General features: G+C 40.3%; 1 protein-coding gene across 3 annotated transcripts; it reads right to left on the bottom strand.

Annotated features, from left to right (window-relative positions):
• Positions 1-267: 267 nt before the first annotated feature.
• Positions 268-9592, bottom strand: simc1 (SUMO interacting motifs containing 1). 3 transcript variants are annotated; one of them, XM_069171398.1, is made up of 10 exons: positions 9220-9591; positions 5259-6476; positions 4888-5135; positions 4681-4750; positions 4156-4316; positions 2935-3027; positions 2717-2848; positions 2088-2244; positions 1766-1850; positions 268-1177 (listed from the first exon to the last, which is right to left on the bottom strand). In XM_069171398.1, exons 1-10 carry the CDS (start codon positions 9346-9348, stop codon positions 966-968), a joined length of 2505 nt encoding a protein of 834 aa, XP_069027499.1. In that variant the 5' UTR covers positions 9349-9591; the 3' UTR covers positions 268-965. The 3 variants fall into 3 exon arrangements, with proteins under 3 accessions (XP_069027499.1, XP_069027501.1, XP_069027500.1); XM_069171400.1 differs by lacking the exon at positions 5259-6476 and having other exon boundaries at positions 9220-9585; XM_069171399.1 differs by lacking the exon at positions 268-1177 and having other exon boundaries at positions 1771-1941; positions 9220-9592.
• Between the last annotated feature and the right edge of the window lie 8410 nt (positions 9593-18002).

Raw genomic sequence — 18002 nt, 5'->3', positions numbered from 1 at the left:
TGCGCCTTATTTAGAAAGTGTGCATAATTAAGAAGAGGGACGTGTTTTTTTTGTTTATGACCAGGAGTCTGTGTGGCCAATCAACCTGATGATGTCACGGTTGCAATCCGCGTTAAGAAGGAAAATGAAACTTTAATGACCCTGCTGGTATACGTCAATGTTGGCCAACAGATAGTGTAATTAATTAATGCAAGTAAGATTTTTTTATTTATTTTTTTTTGGGGGGGGGGGATATATTTTGACCAATCAAGGCATAACCACAACAACTGAACTCAAACAAAAACTTTAATTGCACTCCAGAGCACAAAGACATCCACCGAGGTTGGGATGAAAAGGCGTTTTTAACAGGAAGGAAAACCTTCAATAGAAGCAGGCTCAGAGGTGAGCAGCCATCTGCCTCCAGTGGTTGTGGTGAGCGGAGAGGAACAGCAGATACAACAAACGGTCCATATTGGTTGATAGGGTCAGCAACCACAGATCAGAAACTTGCAGCTCCAGAGCCAGAGACAGGAAGATTATACTTGATGACAAAATTGATTACGACTTTGTAAAGGACAATGAAAAAACAACTCACAAAGAACACCATTTAACACAAAATAAATGTGTGGCTAAAACCCCCCAAAAAACAGACTTCCTGACAGCTCTGCTCTTATATAGCAGCTGATGAAATTACTCCAAACAATTAATTCACATAATAATTAAAATAGTCTATTTCCTCTGCCCACATATCATTATATTTATACAGAGTTTATAAAAATAAATATAAAAAAAAACAAAAACAAAAAGTTTTGTCTTTAAACAAGAATAAAATTAAGAAGTGAGATTTTAAAACATTATAACCTACATCAAGACCCGTCAAGGCACAGCCTTTATTAAATACAACAATTTTACAAGTGTAAAAATTCAATATAATTTAATACAATGTTTCATGCCTAAAACATAATGATTATAAAAGAGTTTTTAATTCAAGATTGACAGACGTCTAAGAGGCGACGCTGTAGACAAATTAGGGACTCTTTCACGTGACGCGGTAAGGCTTGGCCGAGGTCAGCCTGGGATCTGGACAGGAAGGCTGCCACAGCTTCACAAACGGTGAGTTTTGATATGATGTCATCCGGCTTGTAGACCGAAGGGCCAACTCTGCTTCTTTGCTCAGTGAATGAGCTGCACAGGTAGCCTGTGGATAACAGATGATAGACGTTAGGAGTAAACTAAAGTGTAAAGTAATTTTAATTCATGTTAACGTGTATATTATATTATACATATTATAAATATTCAGGAGAGTGGTACGTGTGTCTTAAGAGGGATTTAAGTGGAGAGATAACATCCGTGTTGAAATCCCAAAGATGGTCACATTTATTTCATCTGAGAATAATGGTAAGTATAGAGGAGAAGGGAAGACATTTAATCAGGTGGTCAGGAGAGTTTCACTCTCGTTTCATCTTTTTAACCTAAATAAAAACATCAGTTTCACTTCCTCTTTGGACAAACAACATAAAACGGTACAGTACGATCTCATTTGGGATCACATCACATATTGCACACTCACTGGAGTCTGAGGTTTGCCACAGGTTTCGAGCACTCCTAACAGCAGGACACTGGCAGGCTTGTCCAGTGGGTAAAGAAGCTGGTTTATATTCTAACAGACTATCTGATTCGACATATCGACAGACTCCCATCGTCATCACCAGAAATGAGGGGGCAATTGCACTATCATAGCTACAAATACCGTTGAGCAGTGTACAGGTATTCACTGACATTGTACCTTTCATTGCTTTGTTATAGCCGAGCAGCAACATCCAGAGGAGATGGATCACCTCTTCCCACTTCTGCCACCTTTCAGCGCCGTCCTGGCGATTACATTCATGGATCAGTTGCACCGAACAGTTTGTTGTCATTCTTTTCTTTATAGTTGAAAGGTAAATTAAAGGCAGATATCGCCTTAGGAAAGAGTTGGATGGGAAAACGTCAAAAGGAGGTTGTCTCCATCTTTATAATGCACATCACAATGATATTTTAATATTACTTCTTCTGTAAAGAGGTTGGCCAATTAAATAAAAGATGAGATACAAAAGTCTGATATTCACTGTCGGGTCTGGTGCCAGAGAGCAGTTCTTCAGAAAGTGAAGCAGCAGACTGAGCGACATGGGCGCGGACACTTTGAGTGGGCAGACGTAGTCCAACAGATGTTCCAACAGCTTACATCGCAGCAGACCGCTCTGTAGGCTCTCCAGCAACAACATCCTGCGTGAAAAACACATTAGTCAAACATAGCTTCAAAAACTAGGGACATTTTTGTCATGGTTAATTATGAATTACTGGACTAATGTATATAAAAAAATACGTATAAAATGCTGATGCATTTAAAATGATTGGTAAAACAGTGACATTGGTATTGCATGAATGAGAGTATATTTTAATATCCTTTGTTGAAAAAAAGTTAATACAATTTTGACATTAGAAATAGATTAATGACATGATCTTAAAAAGGAAAAATAATCAAATGAATGAATTAATAGATAATGAATAAAATGCAGATTCTGTTTCTCCATTCATTAATATGTACTTGTATTTGGTTTAATACGTTCAGTTTCTGTTTCATGCCGACTTCCATTTAACAAAAATGTTTTTCTTTTATCAGTTCAACATTTCTTTTGAAGGTGAATATGAAATGACTCATTTTGCCTTATGTTGTCATCTGATCTGTCCTCCTCACCTGTGTGCTCGTAGAAGCGCATTGCTGATGAGCATATGGAAGAGCTCCTGGGACAGCTTGGCAGAGTTTAGAGCAGGAGAACGGTCCACCTCCAGAGCAAGAGTCAGCATCCTTTGGAAGACGGACACCATTCTGCAGGGGACATAACCTACATATAAATCTATTCTTCTGTCTCTATAAAAAATATTAATTTCTCAAGTTTTTGCTTTGTAATTCACCTGATTTGTTCATCTCTCTCTCTGGTTGTTTCTCTACTCTCTCCATGCTCTGTTGATTTCATAATGGCAGAAAACAACCACTTGATGACCTCCCTGTAAAAACAACAACAACAACAACAATAATAAAACAATGAAAGTATTACTTCTATACTGTACTGTAATACATAATTTAACATATTTATTCATATCAATTATGAACAAGTACTTGCACTTATTGTTAGTGTTTTTATATTTTAATTATGTACGTCATGCCATGGCCTGCATCATGAAGCAAGTTTTTATATTTTGGGGGTGTGTTCAAGTTATGCAGAAAGTCTAGCAACGGTCATTTTAAGTAGTTGGTCTCACCTAATTCGCAATGCATCTATGAGATTAAATATATAGATGGTAGAGGTGGCATTTTGGGCAACCATCCAATAACATGTGACATCAAAACAGAGGAGCAGCTGTTACAGTGACACTGAAGGCTAGATTATTGTATGAAAGGCAGGAATGTGTAGGAATGATGATTATCTGAGCAAACTAAACCTGCTCTGAAGGTGGCCAGGGAAATACGGACTAATATCACAATATTTTTGACCAAATAGCTCAATGTTAAATGTTGCAACACGATTGTAGGGATATCTGTTCGTGCTTGCACAAAATATTCACACATTGAGAATTTTGATAAATAATATTTAGTTATGGAGGTATATTTACTGAGTGCAGACAAATTATAGGACAGCTAGAAACCAAGAAAAGAAAATACAAATACCATATCACGAAATTACAATATCCAAAATTTACGACGGTATTTACTTTCAGATCACAATATCAATATAATATCGATATATTGCCCAGCCCAACTCTGATGTAGGTTTGGTTTGAGTATACAGTGTGCTCGGAGATATCGCCACTATTTTGTCCACCACAGCTGTATATTCCTCTACCAAACAGTTTCAACAAAAACAGGGAGGCTGTAGCTCAGTTGGTAGAGTGGGTTTCACATTAATCGGAAGGTTGGTAGTTCAATCCCCAGCTCCTCCTGTCCACATGCCTAAGTGTCCTTGAGCAAGACACTGAACCCTAAAATTGCTCCCGATGGTGTGTTGTAAGTCGCTTTGGATAAAAGCATAGGCTAAATGTAATGTAAAAAAACAATATAGCTCGTTTGGGATTTACTATAATGCAAGTCCAAAGGTACCTTTGTTTACATTACAGAGCTCTGATTATGAAACTCACCTGACCCGGGGAAACTGCAAATCACATGACAATGTTGCCTTGGCAATCGAGTGGTGGAGGGTAGATGTAGAACGCTTGGCATGGAAGTCGTCCTCCAAACTCTGCACGACGTACTCCAGAAACATGCGTACAACATCACATCGATGTCTCTTGGTGTGGTCCTGATGAGGAAATGTCCGATTAAATCAATCACACATAAGATGTTCATTTGTAAACGCTTGTGTATTTGAGCAAATTGAGACACACAAACATCTAAATGTTTTTCACTGATGAAGACTCAAAAAAAAAAATGGAACAATATGTTTGTTTTTAGTGCTTATCATTAATGTCCCCCTTTCAGAAAAAGCTGAATCACTTACTCTAATACGGCCTCTGAGACCAGAGCATTTAACATTGAATCTATTTCACAATATTACATCCAAAATACTTTTCAATGTGCTCAATCATCAATACCAATGGCAGTTTATACTTTGATATCACACAGTGTTACTGTATGTTAACACATTTTGCTGCATGGGGCAGTACCTGATTGTCCATCACGGAGGCCAGTAGCTCCCAATCCCATGGAACCGAGGTCTTATCAGCTATGTGGTGTCTGCAATCAAAAAGCAGCTTTAATCTCTGAAAACAGTAGAGATGCAAGATAGAATACAAAGGGTAGACTATGAATGGAAATAGGAAATACTTCAAAAATGACATTGCTATTAACTTTTAATCCATTGGTGCCTTTACCTCTGTGTCCTCATCAACAGATTAAAGGCCTGCACACAGAAGTGATGGGGACACTCTGTGTCAAGCAGAATGTCGTGGAGTAGGTGGGAGGTGATGTCTCTGGGGGGATAGTGACCAGGCTGTATTAGATCAGACAGGAGCTGCAGAGTGCCCTCTGGGTAGTTCACTTCAATGGTATTGTACACCAGGCTCAGGCTCTGACGGCATAGCACCACTGGAGTTCGAAAATCTTCATCGTCCTCATCAATCTAAGAAAAACAAAACATAAAAAGAAATGCTGTGCGTTCAGCTTCAGGATAAAATTACATGCAATGTGTTAATGAGAGCAACAGAAAAAGACGAATACAAGCAGCGGCAGGAAAATCTCTCACCAAGGCTAGAGCTCGTCCAGCCATTATTTTCCTGAGTTTAACTGGGCACACAAAATGCCTGTCCCCTCTGCTGACTGCCCCGGTGTCCATGCCAAATCTGCTCTCTTCGGTCATGTTCTCTTCATCAGTTTTACCTTGCCAAAGGAAAGACAATGAATTGTCACTCCCTAGACGCTCCCTGGATGACTCAGTCTCCAACTGTGATTCAGGCTTATTTTCAGCTGGTATTCGTTCGGAGGCCGGCGGTGGGTCGACTTGGCTCTTAAGATGACGAGATATGGGACTTGTGTGGGAGAGAGAATTATGGCAAAAAAGCTCAGAAGAGTTCAGTCCAGCAGTGGAAGAGTGAGGTGGTGAGGGGTCAGCCAGATAGCTTTGTGTAGAGTCCGCTTCCTCTGATTTCAGTTTTTCCAGATCGGAGCAGAGGACTTCTCTTTCTGCCCCCTCTTGAGATAAAGAAGTGAAAATTGGGGAGTGAATGAGCATGGATGAACTAACCCTCTTATCTCCGCAGGTGGTTGCAAAAAAGCATTTTTTCTGTAGAGCCGTACCGACTCTCTGAGAATCCCTCTGAGATTCTTTAGCTTGAAACGGTGTACTTGTAAATCCGTTACTGTTCTCTTCTACTCCCAGTCTGATCAGAGATGTAATCACCTTTGGAGGAGAGTCATCAAATGAAGGCTCCGAGTGAGTAACGTCTGAAGTGATAGTTGTCTTTAAATTGCTAATGCGATCTGACTCCTCCCTGTTTCTGTTCAGTTCTCTAACGCGCAGGGACATTTGTGTACAATCTTTGTTTAGATAGACAGAACTCCTCGATGTTATCAGTTCCATCACGTGAGTTTCGAGAAAAGGCAAGCGTGTCAACATTACAACCGGTGTGCAATGACGGGGATGTGCTTTACAGATCCACTTTTGGTGTTGCAGTTTAGACTTCAAACATCTCGGCTTTTCCTTTTGGTTGCCACAGTCCTGCTGTGGAGTAAAAACACTGGAGTCCAAAGAAGTTTTCTGTACGTGAACATCTTGTTTGTTTGAGATTTGACTGACATTTGCATTTTCTTTTTTGACCTTACACTCATCAGGAGGCAAATTCTCTGTCTCCTGATGTGTCTCATTTGCCTTGCTCTCACTCAAGTCTACTACAATCCCAGTAGCACGTTGGCTTTTGTGCAGCCCAGGAAGAGCCCATCTTGGATCTCTGAGGTCAATATAATGCTAGAAAAGGGGAGAAATAAAAAAGAAAAAATGTCAACAAATGCTTACTTTAGAAAAAAAGTAAGAAAAAAAAGAAAGGATATAACCTCTGTTTTTATTAATTACAAAACTAGAAAGTAGCAAACTCATCCTCTAAACTATTCATGTCAAGGTAATTGTGAGAGGTAAAGGTAATTTTACTTTATCTGAGATATCTGAATTAACCCTCTCTCTTAGTTTCCAAAACCATATTTACCTTTGTTGTTAAATGGATGGTGAAAATAATTTGAGTACTTTTGTCACAAAATAATAAAAAAAAAATGATTGATCTGCCTAGCATTCACATAACTGTCACTATTTAAGACCAAATGATTGTGTGAACAAATACAGTGCTAAATAAAGTTATAACAAAATGTTACTTTACAATAACATCGTTATTTTGTTAACTTGAGTAGCTCAACAACACTTAGCATCAAGGCAAAAGGAGTCCTGGTGACATGTTTCACAAAACCTAAATAAGGGATTAAGCCAGGATTTTCCAGGTATCCTGTCTTAATTGAGCCTTGGTTCGGTTTCACAAAAGCAGTAGCACATAAATTACCAGGGAGATTAATTCTGTAAAGCTAGCCTGGTCCAGACCAGGCTAAAAGCCAGGCTGTTAATCCTGGTGCCTTTCAGTCAGTGTTTACTTTGATCAGAAAACAATTTCTTACAGTTATTCCCTGTCAAAGGGAAGTTTTGCTATAAAATAAAGAATAAAAGAAGTTTCCCTTTATCAAGGCTACTGCTTGTATAATTACTTGAGGTTTGATTAATATTTCATTGCAGTTACTGAGATGATTAGAAACGGACAATGATGTTGCAAAGGTGTTTTTTGAATTAGGTCAAGAAGGCAATAAAGTCTTAAAACATGCGTCTTTCTCTTTTTACAATCGTGTGTCCTTGATGACGTCATCAATGATCAAATACATACGGGCTTTCTGATGGAAAAAGATGTTTCGGGACAAGTCGGACCTCTCGGCTTTTCTCAATGACTGCCTGCATGAGCGTTCCCAAGATTCAGCCCTGCAGAGTACGGCGCCCTGACCGTCCCACAGATCATCTGTACCGGGCTGAACTTTTTTTTTTTTTTTCCAAGTGACACGTTTCTCTTTATTCAGCAGGAGATGCTGAAAATCGGAGCAAAGCCAAGTATTTGTCGCTCCGTCAGAAAGCATGTTTGGCTTCGAAACAATATTCTCACATCTTTAGTGCAGCGCTTTGGTTTCGCCTCCTGCTGCGTCTCCTCATAGCTCGAGAGGACATTGAATAAGAAGCCATGCGTCTGCCTGTCTGATCATTTTCCCTGTTTTCCCAGGTTAGTGATGTGTGAAATCCACAAAGCACCTTACAGATAACTTCAAGCTTAATTGTTTACATATTAGGTTGGTTGAGATGATTCTGTGTTGTGTTTTAGTTGTATTGGTAGCTGTGAGCGTTCGTGTCTCAAGCACAATAGCAGAGTATTCCCTGTGTGTCAGAGGCTGGTTTTCTGGCTTCTGTACAATGTATTGTTTTATTATAAAGAAGCAAATCATCTCAATCGACTCAAAGGACTCATTTCATGTTTTTCTGTTTGGTTTATGTTCAGCAAAATATGAGTTATGTGTTGTTTAGTCTTTGCTGGCCCTGTCAGCTAAAGTATATACGTTCGCCATTTTGTGTAATTTGCCGCCAAGTGTATTTGTGACTCTCTCAGTAGATATCCGTTCATTTTGCAAGTCTGTAAACAGCAAGTATGGATTAAATACCAATTTATCACATCAAACAGAGTGTTTGAAGTTCATTATTACAACGTATATGAATGAATGAAATCGGATAATGTGAATCTGTACAGTTTTATTTTGATACGTTTTGATTTAATTTAGTCTAGAGACATTTCCCACATTACATGTTTGATACAAAATATTTTTGTTGTGATGGATTTTCACTATTGTGAATACTTTGAATGTTTCGACATGTTCTAAACATGGGAATAAGAAACAGCGTCGATACATTGAACATTAGCGAATGATTTTCTACTTTAAATTGTTATTGTTTACCTTTGAAATGTGTTGATATCGTCGAATAAATAGATAGCTCGAGAGGACATTGAATGATAAGCCACTGGTCAAACATTAACTTCCTCTGCTGACTTTGAAGGCATTCACTTGAGCCATTAACTTAATTAAAGCAGCAGTGTTCTTTTTTTTTTTAAAATTATTATTATTTTTTTATTTGGTCATTTCCCCCCTCGTGCGTTTCCATTAAAAAGCTGTTTCTCGCACGTGACACGCCTCTCGAGTCCGTGAACTATCTCGCGGTCTTTTGAAGAGTCGCCGTGAACGCGCATTTATTCCGGAATAATTTACGTCCAGTTTGAACGAGCCGCAGCGGATCAACCACGCTTGGCGATTTGCGAAACAGACGCAGCCAGGATGAAGTCACTGGGTGACGTCGAGCCTGTCGTCCTTGGATATCTCCGTTTGTGAACCAGGCCCCGGGTAACTTTAAATTCAACAACCTCAAGTTTGACAGCTTGGCCGTAGTTGCCGTGCTCGGAAGTTTTATCTCCCCGACAAAAAGGACACGCGTCAAAGAAGCAACCCGTACCTGTTTACAGCTCGTCTTTGTTACGTTTTTTTTGTTTTGTGTTTTTTCCCTCCACGAACGTAGCAGCGACGTTTGGGCGATATCTAACGAAGTCTGCGCTGGTTTCTATGGTAACCGCGTTGCGTTCACTCACCTGTGGGATATTGACGGCGACATCGTCGACGTTGACCCGCACAGCCGAGAGCGGCAGCGGGTGATCCTTGTAGGACCCGATAACCTCCACGTCCGAGTCGTCTGAGCTGAGAGTGATCACATCGTCCATCTCTTCTCGCTCATTCAGCCTCGTACGACGCAGAAACGTCCGCAGCTGAAAGCCAGCTTGACCCCCTCGCTGAAGTAAAGCAGACCCATGCCCCGTCACCGCGGTCCAAAACGGAGGTACTGCCGCGGATGTCTCTTACTCGACCTGCTCTGGAGCTGGAAGTAACTTCTCCGGCGTCACCGCTGGCATTTCCTTGTTGTCGAACTACATGCACCTGATTCCTCTTCCTCCTCTTTTTCCGTTTTAGATCGAGTGGCAACCAGCGGTAGAGCTCATTACCGCCACCTACCGTTGAATCAGAATCAGCCTTATTTGATGAGGTACAGTGGGTACGGAAAGTATTCAGACCCCTTTACATTTTTCACTCTTTGTTTCATTGCAGCCATTTGCTAAAATCAAAAAAGTTCATTTTATTTCTCATTAATGTACACTCAGCACCCCATCTTGACAGAAAAAAACAGAAATGTAGAAATTTGTGCAAATTTATTAAAAAAGAAAAACTGAAATATCACATGGGCATAAGTATTCAGACCCTTTGCTCAGTATTGAGTAGAAGCACCCTTTTGAGCTAGTACAGCCATGAGTCTTCTTGGGAATGATGCAACAAGCTTTTCACACCTGGATTTGGGGATCCTCTGCCATTCTTCCTTGTAGATCCTCTCCAGTTCCGTCAGGTTGGATGGTGAACGTTGGTGGACAGCCATTCTCAGGTCTCTCCAGAGATGCTCAATTGGGTTTAGGTCAGGGCTCTGGCTGGGCCAGTCAAGAATGGTCACAGAGTTGTTCCGAAGCCACTCCTTTGTTATTTAAGCTGTGTGCTTCGGGTCATTGTCTTGTTGGAAGGTGAACCTTCGGCCCAGTCTGAGGTCCAGAGCACTCTGGAAGAGGTTTTCTTCCAGGATATCTCTGTACTTGGCCGCATTCATCTTTCCTTCAATTGCAACCAGTCGTCTTGTCCCTGCGGCTGAAAAACGCCCCCATAGCATGATGCTGCCATCACCATGTTTCACTGTTGGGATTGTATTGGGCAGGTGATGAGCAGTGCCTGGTTTTCTCCACACATACCGCTTAGAATTAACGCCAAAAAGTTCAATCTTGGTCTCATCAGACCAGAGAATTTTATTTCTCATAGTCTGGGAGTCCTTCATGTGTTTTTTGGCAAACTCTATGCGGGCTTCATATGTCTTGCACTGAGGAGAGGCTTCCGTCGGGCCACTCTGCCATAAAGCCCCGACTGGTGGAGGGCTGCAGTGATAGTTGACTTTGTGGAACTTTCTCCCATCTCCCTACTGCATCTCTGGAGCTCAGCCACAGTGATCTTTGGGTTCTTCTTTACCTCTCTCACCATGGCTCTTCTCCCACGATTGCTCAGTTTGGCTGGACGGCCAGGTCTAGGAAGAGTTCTGGTCGTCCCAAACTTCTTCCATTTAAGGATTATGGAGGCCACTGTGCTCTTAGGAACCTTGAGTGCTGCAGACATTATTTTGTAACCTTGGCCAGATCTGTGCCTTGCCACAATTCTGTCTCTGAGCTCCTTGGACAGTTCCTTCGACCTCATGATTCTCATTTGCTCTGACATGCACTGTGAGCTGTAAGGTCTTATATAGACAGGTGTGTGCCTTTCCTAATCAAGTCCAATCAGTTTAATTAAACACAGCTGGACTCCAATGAAGGAGTAGAACCATCTCAAGGAGGATCAGAAGAAATGGACAGCATGTGAGTTAAATATGAGTGTCACAGCAAAGGGTCTGAATACTTATGACCATGTGATATTTCAGTTTTTCTTTTTTAATAAATTTGCACAAATTTCTACATTTCTGTTTTTTTCTGTCAACATGGGGTGCTGAGTGTACATTAATGAGAAATAAAATGAACTTTTTTGATTTTAGCAAATGGCTGCAATGAAACAAAGAGTGAAAAATGTAAAGGGGTCTGAATACTTTCCGTACCCACTGTATGTAAATACGTACAAGGAATTTGACTCCGTTTGTAACTTGAGCTCTCAGTGTGCAAAAAAACAGACAAGGCATAAATAGACATATAAAACATAAATAGGTGTATATACAGCTAAGAAAGAAATATATACATGCATACACCTGAAACAATGGTGCAATTGCACCTAGTGCAAATGATGCTGATGGAGCTGGGTGTAGTACAAAAAGGTCCAGTCGTATTGAAAATATGAAGTGTTTAACAGAGTGACGGCCTGCAGATAAAAACTGTTCTTGTTCCTGGTGGTTTTGGCGCACGGTGCTCTGTAGCGCCTACCAGAGGGGAGGAGCTGGAACAGCGGGTGTTCAGGGTGAGATGGATCTGCAGAGATGCTACCGGCCCGTTTACTGACTCTCGATGTGTATACGTCCTGAATGGAGGGCAGGTCGGCACCGATGATTTTCTCTGCAGTCCTGACTGTCCGTTGTCGTCTGTTCCTGTCCCGTGTGGTGGCCGAGCCAAACCAGATGGTGATGGAGGTGCAGAGAACAGACTGTATTACGGCGCTGTAGAACTGGATCAGCAGCTCCTGGGGCAGGTGGAGCCTCCCGAGCTGCCGCAGGAAGTACATCCGTTGCTGGCCCTTTTTGATGATGGAGTTGAAGTTGGACTCCCACTTAGGGTCCTGGGAGATTGTGGATCCCAGAAACCTGAAGGTTTCCGCAGCAGACACAGTTCGAGTGTGAACCAGCGATATCTGTCTCCTCAACCAAACAAATAGGGCACTATCTGACTGGCTAAATAAATAAAAACAAATATAATAATACAAATTATGATTATTATTTTATAATAAGTATTTATCATTTGTTTAAAAAAAATACTACTAGTAGTTTTAGTACTAGTGTAGCATACTAAAGTAGCCTATTTTTATCTGCACACTTTCTTTCAAATAAGAGACTCTCTAACTCAACAGCAAGCTTAATAAAAAAACATTTTCACCCAGTTCTGTCCCTCAAATCTTCCTGATTTCCTTTTTTAAGATTTTCTTTCTCAAAAATATCTACCTTGGCAGTGAAAAATTACATGCTCCACTGATCCCTCTATTTGCAAGTGCTTGCATAATCCATAGGGATGTTTTTATTATTATTATTATAATAATTATTATTATTTTGTGATCTTTTAATAAGTCTATTATTAAAGTCAAGAAGCGTTGTTAAGATGTTCTCCTCTTTTGTGCTGTCCTCATCGTGACTCACTGTGCCCACTTCTATTGTATAAGGGTGTCGTTCTGTGTTTTCTGTATGCCAGCTGTGCAGCCATGCTGTTTTATCTCTGTGTGAGCCGGTATCTACTATAACTATATCCTGTCTACTATAAGATAGGGTTAGATTACATGACTGCAGTAAAGCGTATATGGACAGAAAAATAAACTCTTCTGGCTGATACACTAAACGCAAAATCTGTGTTTTTTATATCAGGATTCGTCAGTATGATATAATGAAACAAATCTGACACAATGTTTGTTACCTATCGTTAACGAAGACTGGAATATTTCCTAAACTTTTACAGACCTGCATGTAATATCACGCATCACCACTGGAGTGCACTTGTGTTGCGCAAAAGATTAAAACAAATTCACAAGCAGGTCCATATACACAGGATGGTGACAGTAATCAAACATCGGTGTTTTCAAGCTTTTGTACTTAACCTCACTGAGCAAATACAGGAGAATATTTTTTTTTTCCCCCTTCTTTCTTTGTTGTTCCTCTGGAACGATAAAGAGAGGCGAACAAACACTTCAGCCCCAAAGTTAGTCTTCCTCTATCTTCTCTGTGTCCTGGAGGTACGTCACTGGTACTTTGTGAGCCCACTGGACATGAAAATAATCATTGTCATAAAAATGGTTGTGAAGTAATGATGTAAACACTTCCATGAAAAAGCAGGAAAACATTAGCATTACATTTCAATGTTTATTGGCCATCCATCGAAGACATGCTGAACGCCATGCTACATGGTATTTCACGGTTTATTTCCTGATGTAAATGAAAGTGTGTTTTTGTGGTTCATGTCATCACCACAAGCTGCTTCCTTTTGATGGAGTGCCGTGGCACATATGTGTTATATATGTCGTGTGTTGAGTTGATAAGAACGCTGGTATTGTGATAAGCACATTGCTTAAGCTGTGGAAGATGTGCACACTAAATTACTGTCAGCCTTGTTTATGATCTCATGCTATTTCATTATATCCGTATTAAAAATAAATGTGAATCTAATATTTAAATCCTGTTTGTGTTTTTCAAATGTATGTGGTGTGGACACTCGTATTTTCCCGGAAAAGAAAATATTACCCTGTACCTTGCGCTTGTTTTTCTAAGAAATGTAAATTTCTATCCTGCACTTCCATGCAATTAGAGGTATTAACCTCAAATGCCTCCCAACCATTACACCCTGTGAGGAGTATTAGGCTGGATGAGTCATCGTAGGCAGACATACGTAACCTCCTGACATCCATTCGGTAATGTGAGGACTTTATTAGGGTGGTTAAATCCGTGCACATAGAAGACGTTAAGGCTGTGTTCTTCCTTCTGTGCCTTGGATATCGTCCTTACTGTTTGTTCTCAGGGTGTCATATAAATGCTGCAGAGTACATTTCCAAGTTTGAAAACGGATGACACTAAACATTAATGATAAATGTAGCAAGTTAATAAATGAGTAATAAAGTCCAGTGCACAGCAGTGATTGTTGCTGAATCCTTTTTGACAGTCGCTGTGCATTTATTGTGTTCAATTCATTAGTTCTGAGAACACAAATATTGCCTCAACGTTGAAGTCAATTTTGCGGGAAAAGGTGGTCCAAGTTCAGTTAGACAGAGGAGGAGAGTAATGGAGACATTTGAAATCCCAGATGAACCTCTGAACACACTGCTGCCCATACATGGACACAAATTAAGGATGAAATACTTTATCAGCAACAGAGCACGTAGTTGAAAAGGTGAACAAAAGCATGTCTGTACTCATTAGTAGTTCCTTGCACGGGGAAGCAGTGATGTCGGATAGGAGGCCAGCTGGCTGTAGAAATATTTGCAGAGATCTGTGAATAGCATTGGACTGAAAATAGATGACAGAGCAGGTCTTTCTTTTAAAGGCAGACAGTCAAATCAAAACGTATAGTCTAGAATTTATTTGATAAATCATTTCATGTGCTCATTTCCATTTACTTATGGTCTTTGTTCTGATTTACTTTTTTCAAACAAACCAAACATATTGTGTTAATTAATGAGCTTTGGAGGTGCTTGGTTTTGTTATCTCGGGACAGAGCCGGCCAGCTGCTTCCCTCTGTTCCAGTCTTTGTGCTACGCTACAGTAAGTATACCCTGGCTTTATTGTTATATTTAACAGACAGGCATACAGGAGTGGTACAGATCTTTTCGTCACTTTCTGCAAGAAAGAAAATTTCCCAAAATGTTAAAAGAATTCCTGTAAACACATTGGACTTTTTCCGACAACCTTTTTCAAGACAGAAATTCTCAGGCTGTGGTTCGAGGAGCCATCAGCCACTGGTGCATTTTACTTTCTCCTGCTGAGTCAACAGTGAAGGACAGACCTGCAGGACTCCCTTACTGCAGCTTGTTGTGTGTTTATTTTGCAGCACTGCACATATATCAGCGATCAACAACATCATCAGGCAGGCAAAGTTACTCTCTTCATCTGCTGTGTTTCACAACAGGCCTCCCTCAGTTTAAATCCACTTAATCTGAAAATAATTGTCCTACTCACATCACACGGATAACACCAATGAAAACAAATAACATTTTTCCTGTTTTCTTTAGTATCAGCAGAGAGTTCCGCAGGATCAGGAGGAAACAAGGACATCCACCTGAGACAGGCAGCAAAGCATGCTGGGAGTGCTTATTATCCACCATGAGCTTTGCAATGAAAACATCATAATGCTGCAAAGTTTATTCTCAAGACTTTTGAAAAGAGGTCTTATCTTCAAGTTCCAGGCGTTTTATAGAAATGAGTCAGTGACTGAATTGAGTTCATGCCTTGAGGCATAAAACTCACTCAGCACACAGAGGACCATGTATGCTTCCTATCACAATTTGTTTTGTTTTTTAAAGATGCGATAAACAGGAGTGTGAAAATATGATCGTTCAGCTACATGTCTGGCAGAAAAAGGTAGTTTAGAGCAATAGAATCATGAGAAGTAGTTTCAGTCTCAGATAGGACATGAAGAGAGGGGGATTCAGCCACACAGCTATCTGTGTGAACTGAGTAGCTGACACTGAATTACTGCCAACTGTGTTTATCCCTTTCTGTCCCATATAGACAGTATAAGCTGTGACACTGAGTTAGCAGGACCACCTGCTGCAGTAAGTCAGTGTTCACATCTGCTGTCTTCTCACTTTAAACAGAGGAATGACATGTAAAAAGAATCGTGGACAACTATCGTCTGGGGGGAAATCCACAGTCCCCACAAAGCACTGTGTCAATTGTTTTAAGTATACAATCAACATCATTAATACCTTGAGACAGACTGCTTGACAAATCTACATAAATCATAAATCGTTACATAAATCTTGAAAGAGCTATAAATAAAAACCTAGAATTGCAGGAGCTGCACACTCTTGCCTCTGTGATAGTATTTCTAAAAGTATAGAATAAAATGGATGTATTAAACTACAAGTAAGTGTAGCCCATTTATATACTGCACCTTAGTAAATGTACTTTTCATCATCTGTCTTCAAACCAGTTTGCTTCCAGTCACCTTAAATAATTGAGGTTTGTCTCTCGTTTGGTCTTTTTCAGTTTGATTGAATATGTAGTAATACAGTGTAATGTAAGGTGCACGGATTTAGAAAGTTGGTTTGAACTTTGTTGGACGCGTCTGGTCATAAGGTTTTTATGGACACCTTTGAAAAAGGACCAAAAGAGATCCATGGCTATTTTCTTGCTAATTTGGAATAATCACAGCAACAAAAATATTGTTACCACTCAGTCCTTTTGTCATCAACTACATGTGTGACCGTAACTCTCAAAAACAGAACATATCTGTTACAAAATCCTCATTCATGTTTATGATGAAGCTTACTCCTCGTCGGCTTGTTTTGCCAGCGTCACAGTCACATTTGAGCACACTTGCCAGCGGATAGAGCATTGCTGTGGTTCTGGAGTGAGGGATGTGGGTAATGAATGGCTACAGGTTCGCTGTGCATCCCAAAAATGCCCCCAACAGATGGCGAGGGCAGAGCGGTGACAACAGGAGAGAGAGAGAGACAGACAGAGAGTGCAGGTAGAGGAAGATAGACGGCTTACAGAACCAACAGGTGTCAGCTGTCACCACAAGAACACGACCGAGGCAGCATGAGAAAGAGGTCTGACAAAGTTAGACAGCGATAGGTGACACAAAGATGCTGCCTGACAAGTATCCAGCAGCCACCTACTCACTTCTCCGTTTTTGCCGCTCACATCCATGTCATGCTCTTAAACTCTTTAGGCCATGCCTGCCACACTTCCTGCTTCATCAAATTCAGGAGTGTGTCAGTCACCTGTTTTTTTTCCCCCCGTGCCTGTAGAGGAGCACAGTATCCATAACAAGGTTCATTTGAGTGGCAGAGCATGCCAGGTCCAGAGACAGAGGAGGCTGTTGGTGGACCAGAGCCCATGACTCACTGTGAAATCTGTGAACTGAGGGGCTGATGAGTGTCACAACAAGATGCTTAACTGGACAGCTCTATACTGCAGCTGTGAACTATTAGACACCAAGTCAGATGACTGAAAGGCTATTTAAAGAGTTGTGGCATCTGCCATTTTGGAAACACCTCAATGACCAAAAAGTGTATTAAGCAATGTCCTATTTTGCTACAGTATAACAACTCTCTCACATGTTTGTGGATCTGAAGCATTGAGTCAACATTTAATTATTATATATGCCTCAACTGAATTTCAGTGAAAGACTACTGAAATGAAGTTGACATCTTATTCTCCATGCAGTTTTAATATGCAATCTTTGGAGAATTTTAGATAGAAACAGATTCTTACATAGAAAAACACTTGTAAAACCATCATGATTTTTTTTTTTTTTTTTTAAAGTAGCAGACATGGTCTTGTTTTCCTTTCTAACACGTTTTTATTTCTGTAAAATATGTGTTGTATCTGAGAGAGAAGCTCCGTGTGCCAGAAATGCTCATAGTTAGTAAACAGAGATGCTTTCTGTGATAAGAAAATACACAATTGCACTGTGAAGGCTGATGGAAAAATAACGGGGCACGAGGCCAAAGTCAAATTCAAAATGAACGCTCTAATGAGCACTTGGTCTGGTGGCAGGAAACAGAAGGATACCTTGAATACTAACAGTTGACCTCGAAGAGCTGCGATGTGTCCACAGCAGAGAGAGAAAATTGTGGAGATTAAGACTTAACAAGAGTTGTTTCAAGGTAAATTACTTCATTTTCACAGCTGACACTTGAAGACAGAGGACATGAGGACTGTAACTTAATTCAGAGTCACCTAATGTGGAGTGATTAGACAACTTTCTCAGTATCAAAGTAACAAGAATAAAAAAAATAAAATTCAAATTCTATTACAGGCACGCTAGTAGCTCTATGAGGCTGTACCAGACACTCTGGTGCATTCAAGGCCTAACATGATCATTCAAACACCCTTACAATAACATGCTCATATTCAGAAGGTATATTTTCCTCTATTTTAGTTTGCTGTTTA

This window comes from Embiotoca jacksoni, unplaced genomic scaffold (genome assembly GCF_022577435.1).
Source record: "Embiotoca jacksoni isolate LCO1_2020_lvr unplaced genomic scaffold, fEmbJac1.0.p SCAF_5, whole genome shotgun sequence".
NCBI lineage: Eukaryota > Metazoa > Chordata > Actinopteri > Embiotocidae > Embiotoca > Embiotoca jacksoni.
The sequence above is the reverse complement of the archived record's forward strand: the minus strand, read 5'-3'. Positions and strand labels throughout refer to the sequence as shown.

Coding starts and splice junctions, on each gene's coding strand:
- simc1 (XM_069171398.1), bottom strand. CDS start 9,348: ATGGACGATGTGATCACTCTCAGCTCAGACGACTCGGACGTGGAGGTT. Junction 6,477..9,219: donor TCGCCGTCAATATCCCACAG/GTGAGTGAACGC, acceptor CCCCTTTTCTAG/CATTATATTGACCTCAGAGA. Junction 1,178..1,765: donor CTATAACAAAGCAATGAAAG/GTACAATGTCAG, acceptor TGTTATCCACAG/GCTACCTGTGCAGCTCATTC.